Source organism: Amphimedon queenslandica, unplaced genomic scaffold (assembly GCF_000090795.2).
Source record: "Amphimedon queenslandica unplaced genomic scaffold, v1.1 AMPQUscaffold_13245, whole genome shotgun sequence".
Classification (NCBI taxonomy): Eukaryota; Metazoa; Porifera; class Demospongiae; order Haplosclerida; family Niphatidae; genus Amphimedon; species Amphimedon queenslandica.
In genome coordinates this window covers 117,675-123,278 of record NW_003546519.1, presented here as the reverse complement: position 1 = coordinate 123,278, position 5,604 = coordinate 117,675, and the positions used below count along the sequence as shown (strand labels likewise).

Sequence of the window (5,604 nt, the reverse complement as noted above, 5' to 3'; positions counted from 1 at the left end):
AAATCAATAAGATACTGTTCTGGATTAAGAGAGGATTCCAACTGTCTACATAGTACACTCATCAGTTTCATTGCTTTAGTATAATCAGTCATAACTCCCATTACAAGTACATCATCAAAAGCTTGTTGAGGTATCAATCCTTTAGCTTGTAGTTCAGTTGTTATTTTGTAGAGATTGTTTGAAATTTCTTTAGTGAGTTCACTAGAATGAGTCCTTAATATATCATTAGGCGTGTTACCTGCAATGATTAATTAATCAGTTAGCGAGTGTTGTATTAAGTGCATGCTTACCTGTTATAGGACCAGGATTGAGTTCAACATCTCCTGATAAAAGGAGGAGTATATGTAGACAAACAATCAAATAGAGATCATTGTAAATCAGGTTAGAACTGCTGCCTCCAGGTAGGACTACTGACTGGAGGTAATTTGTATCAGTAACAGTAACACCAGTGGTACATTGTACTTGGTAGCAGTTACCTAATAATAAAATACCAGTAAATATAGATCTACAAGTACAAAGTTGTAATTGTCGCTTACCTGTTGGAGGAATCATCAAAATGTGTCTTAATAAGGAGAGAGAATGAAAGAGGATGAGGAGTAAAGCAATAAGAGACAGAGCTGCTGGCAGTTTAGATGTCTTCTCTCCTGATGTAGTACTGCCTGACTTGCTGTCTACTGCAGCTTTGAATGAGTGAGAGTAGCAGCCATTAGCTGGTCTACTGGAGGCAGCCTGACTGTAGTTCCACAGTCCAATACTTGCTCTCCATTGAGAGATATCAATCATCTTGTACTTTAGTATGAAGGACAAATGAGAAAATTAGGTAACTTAAGGTATAGCTATGAACCCAGAATAAAAAGAGCGAAGTGTCTAGAGCTCCGGTAACCGGACAGTGTGCACTGTTCTATGGTTAATTTCAGTCCAAATGGAACACCAGGGCGGATCGGGTCCGGGATCCGGTCATTCGGAAAGTAAGCTAGTAGCTGTAGCAAAAAAATCAATAGTAACCAACTAGCCTTCTATGACTGAAGTCTTTCAATAAGTACAGAACAGTTGTAGCTTACACAGTAGCAGTGGAGTGGAGGGTATACCAATTGATGAGTTTACGAGTTAAGTACCGATACTCCAGTAGAAATAGATAATATTATTAGTGGTACCTTCATCATCACGTAGAAATGGAAAGTCACATTCCGGTTATTTCCGTATTTTTATTAAAGTAGTTATAACCGGAATATGACTTTCTATTAAGATTCCATCAATTGTAATTTCTTTGTTGCAGTAAATTTTTGTTAGAGAAGTTTGAAGTACACAGGCTAGCTATAACTATGGCATTATGCATTAACTATTGCAATAGAATTTTTGAGATTTTTTAAAGCTTTAAACTAATGAAAAGTCTCTTTCAAATAAGAATCAAATTAACTAAAACAAATCAAATCATAAATATAGTTCCTGCTACTATAAAAACACTATAACTAATTAGTATAAGTTGGCTAACTATCTACTCAGATTCAATCTTTAAGCAGACAGCTTAAAATTTAGAGGACGAGGAGTCATGAACTGCTTCACAACATCCATAGTCACCTCAGCACGTCTTGCCTGATGATCCCCAACAAGCTTTTGAAGCACACCAATAAGCTCTTTCTTGAGTTGTCCAGTAAGCAGTTTTCCACTTTCATAATTCTAATTAAAACATTAAGTTAAATATTTGTTATACTATTACTACCTTCTTTATCTCTGCCAGACGTTCATCATCCTCCATGAAAAAGGTCAAGTATTGATAAGAGACATCGGCGTCAGTGTTACCACCATGTTTCTCATGTTCTTCTTTTGTGTCACATCCACCAGAAAAAGCATACTTGTTGATTTTTTGCTCAATTTCCTTTGGAGTATCTGTAAGAAAGATGGATGATGTTGGATCGCTAGCAGACATCTTGGATTGTGGTCCTTGAAGTGCTGGAAAGAAAGTTGAATGAAGGAGTGCTGGTTTGTGATAGCCAAGACGTGGTGCTACATCTCTCGTCATACGAAAGTATGGATCCTATAACAGCCAACCTGATCTATAATACTAGTAATTATTTATCATTACCTGATCAATGGCACAAGGGATGAGACACCTGACATCTTTATTGTCTCCAAATATGTCAGGAAAGGTAGTACTAAAGGATGGTGCTGCTTGAACAGCTGGGAATGCCATTTTACCTGTACAGTATCAAACAGTATATTTAGTCATAAATCCTTTTGCATTGTACACTCACCTATAGAATCTGTATCCTGGAAGCCAAATATACCCTTTGCCTGATTACAAGTTACACACTTTTGTATACGTAGGACATTACGATAAAAAGATGGACAGCAACTATAAAAGTAAATTAACAAATGGACAAAATGATTGAATGAATTTTTAATTTATTTTCAGTACCTCATGTAATCCAAGTTGGAAAAGATAAAAGTCTTATTAACATCAAAACCACAGGCAATGATGTCTTTAGCATTCTCATAAGCAAGGCGATGAGCTTCCTCTAGGCCAAGATCTCTCCACATAAATTTCTCATCATCAGTCATTTGTATCACAAGTGGTACATCAAAGACATCTTGCAAATATCTATGTTAATAAAGAACCGTTAGCAATTATCGCTATCTAATTGTCGTATCAAACAATAATTGGCAATGAAAAGATACACAAACAGACTAAATACATCAACAAGTTGTAAACATGCTGATAAGATACTTGATGGCTAAGTATACAATGACTAGGCAAAATGACAATAACAAGTGCTATTAGCAAGCTTGCTTGCAGTGGGAGTATAAATTCATTCCCCCCTTGTACTAGTGTTGCATTGTCATCTCATCATGGGAACCATGACCAGTAGCATGCCATTCTTTTACCATAATTGCAACAGCACAATAACAACTATTAGCAGTAGTGGTTGTAGGAGTAGTTGTAGGAGTAGATGTAATAATATTTACACCCATAGCTGGAATATCATGTGGCATTGTCAAGTACAATATTACATGTAAAATTCCTTTTATATAATACTTTGTACTTCGGCTCATATATTGTACACTGCAGGGAAAAAATATTTAACAATTACATTTATACTTGTCATACACTGACATTATTGTTAAATAATGCACATTGCCTTGTGTCAGTTTCCTCTGCAATAACCATAGGAAGGATGCTGCACCCATGCACTGACTTAAGTATCAGCATTATAGCTTTATGACTTAGTTAATGTGGTGTTTAGTTGTTCTATACCACAACATAAGTGCAAGAACTCAGCAAATACGGACTTTCGTCATCATCATCATGCACCCATGTACCATAGTTGGCATTTATAGCTATTCCTATCACAGCTCTGAACTGTCAATCTTTACGCTATTGGCAAATATACTTTAATGCTTGTGCCCTTACTTGGTAAAAAGGAATGGAATAAGATGCCCAAGATGCATAGACTCCGATGAAGGACCACGCCCAGTGTAGAGAAAGAATGGCTTATTTTGCTCATATGCATTCAAGATATCAGGAACATCCCTGCATAGGCCATGACTAATATAAATTTTAGGATTTATAACTTTACCTGTGAGAAAAAAAAATTCCTCGGCGGAGAAAGTGGTGGGCTGGTTTCTTTGATAGAGTCTCAATCCTTTGTAGAAGGGATTCATCTATTCTCTCACTTCCAAACTGAACTAAAATGAATACATTAGATTAACAATTTTCACGAGCTGACATAGTTGACCTACCAATGAGCTTGTCATAGTTGATCTTCTTTTCACCTTCCCCAGCTTTAGCTGTCCAAGGATCAACAATTTGCTCCTTAGGTTGAGCTGATTCGGTTGCCATTATCTCAGAGTCTGTATACGCTTTTCAGGGCGCAGCAGCCTAGGCAGTAATTTAATAATGCATGATGCGCTGACCACACCTGCAATTTCTCTACATTTTCCTTAATGGAATTTATCATGTACATGCAATGTACAGTATAATGTAGGAGAAGGAAGGGGGTAGCAAAGGGCCCCGGGGGCTTGGTATAAGCAAAGGGGCTTGGTGAACTATTGTTATTTACTCATGCATACATTATCATACCATGTTCAACTTGTATCTATGCTATTATGCTGGGAAAAAAGCCGCTAGGGAAGAGCCATAAACTGAACATGTGAAGAGATTGTGCAGTGATTGTGCAGAAAATATAGTCATAACAGTTAAAAGTAGACTGCATATGACACAAAGGAGACAGTACCATGGAAAAGATGTAGCCACCATTTACAGCATAGCTGAGTCTGCTCACTCTGCTGAGCCGCGCTTTAACATTAATGAGTAGATCAATGTCATTGTCCATAACTCATGTGCATGACAAATACATTAAATTTACAATTTTATGCTAAACGTCACCATTCTAGATCTATAGCAATTGAAATTGCTGCCATTACCTATTCAAATAATGATACAAGTTTAGTAACACACTAGCTGAAATCCAACTGATGAATAATTAAATTTGCCACTGTATGGATAGGATAAATAATCAATTAAAAGGAATATCAGTACACAATGTATCATGATTTACATTGTACAGTACAATGTAAATCATGATATATTATGTGGTTCTCTTTCCCATATCATGTGATGGTTATTACCTTATTCATGATAGATACACCCATCTTTTAATTTGATTTATGTGAAGGAATACTTTGGGTGGGTTGTTTTTCAAGGAAACTGTTTTGATCATGTATACCATTTAAAGGTGTTTTGTCTAGATCTAGTATGTGTATCATTTAAAATTTATTTTATGTTGATCCTGATTTTACTTTGTATAAAATTATTTTCAGGCAAATGAACCCATAGGCATTGGTCAGTGTACTTTTCTGCCATTCTTTTCTTAAATTTAGTAGAAATTATTAAAACATGCAAATTTCAAGAAATCACCTGCCAAAAAATTTTAAAAATTTCCTTGAATTTCCACATTTTTAATTTCAGAATTGTAACAAGACTTTATTTGGTAATCTCCTGATTTTTTACAAAATTTAAGCTCCATCCTACTGTTAATTTTCTCAAAATTAAAAATTGAAAATTGAAAAATAATCAAAGTGGGCGTGTAAAAAGGGCGTGTCAAAATAATAAAATGGCGTCATTGATCTAATACAATTGAAGCGAACAATCCTCTGTACTGGTGTTATTTATCAAATTCTTAAATGTGTAAAGGTACATGATTTGTATTGGAGGGGTAAGACAAAGAATGAAGCCTCACCTAAGTGCATGTATAGGGAAGAATTTTGTGATTATGGGCTGAGTGCCTTGTCAGTGGTGTGTGTACGTACATCATAGATGGTGTACATGTACCAGGGTTGCAGTTGATTACACAAGCCTGATTGTGGCTTTGTTTATTTTTTAAGGAAAAAACTTTTGCTTATAATTACAGATCGAATTAGTGAATAGTATGATGATTGTCTCATTTGTTTGCACTAATTTATTACATGTGTAACATAGAAACTGGTTATGTTGCTAACTACTGATACATGTACATGTGAGTAGATGTTAACACATCTTACCTGACCTTTGTAAGTGTACATGGATGGCATTCACTTTACCATAATTGTACATGTATGTATGTATGT

The 5,604-nt window shown here is 35.6% G+C and overlaps 1 protein-coding gene across 1 annotated transcript; it reads right to left on the bottom strand.

The window, feature by feature from the left end:
• Window positions 1-1,373: 1,373 nt before the first annotated feature.
• LOC100641179 (tryptophan--tRNA ligase, cytoplasmic-like) lies at window positions 1,374-3,838 on the bottom strand. The gene is made up of 8 exons (XM_003388475.3): window positions 3,739-3,838; window positions 3,576-3,684; window positions 3,410-3,529; window positions 2,417-2,599; window positions 2,253-2,353; window positions 2,084-2,196; window positions 1,721-2,035; window positions 1,374-1,677 (listed from the first exon to the last, which is right to left on the bottom strand). Exons 1-8 carry the CDS (start codon window positions 3,836-3,838, stop codon window positions 1,513-1,515), a joined length of 1,206 nt encoding a protein of 401 aa, XP_003388523.1. The 3' UTR covers window positions 1,374-1,512.
• Between the last annotated feature and the right edge of the window lie 1,766 nt (window positions 3,839-5,604).

What these genes read in the sequence shown, in the direction of transcription:
- LOC100641179 (XM_003388475.3), bottom strand. Translation starts at nt 3,838, where the DNA reads ATGGCAACCGAATCAGCTCAACCTAAGGAGCAAATTGTTGATCCTTGG. An exon ending in TCCAACTTGGATTACATGAG is followed by an intron (nt 2,354 to 2,416) that starts GTACTGAAAATA and finishes TTACTTTTATAG; the next exon opens with TTGCTGTCCATCTTTTTATC. An exon ending in GTCTGGCAGAGATAAAGAAG is followed by an intron (nt 1,678 to 1,720) that starts GTAGTAATAGTA and finishes TGTTTTAATTAG; the next exon opens with AATTATGAAAGTGGAAAACT.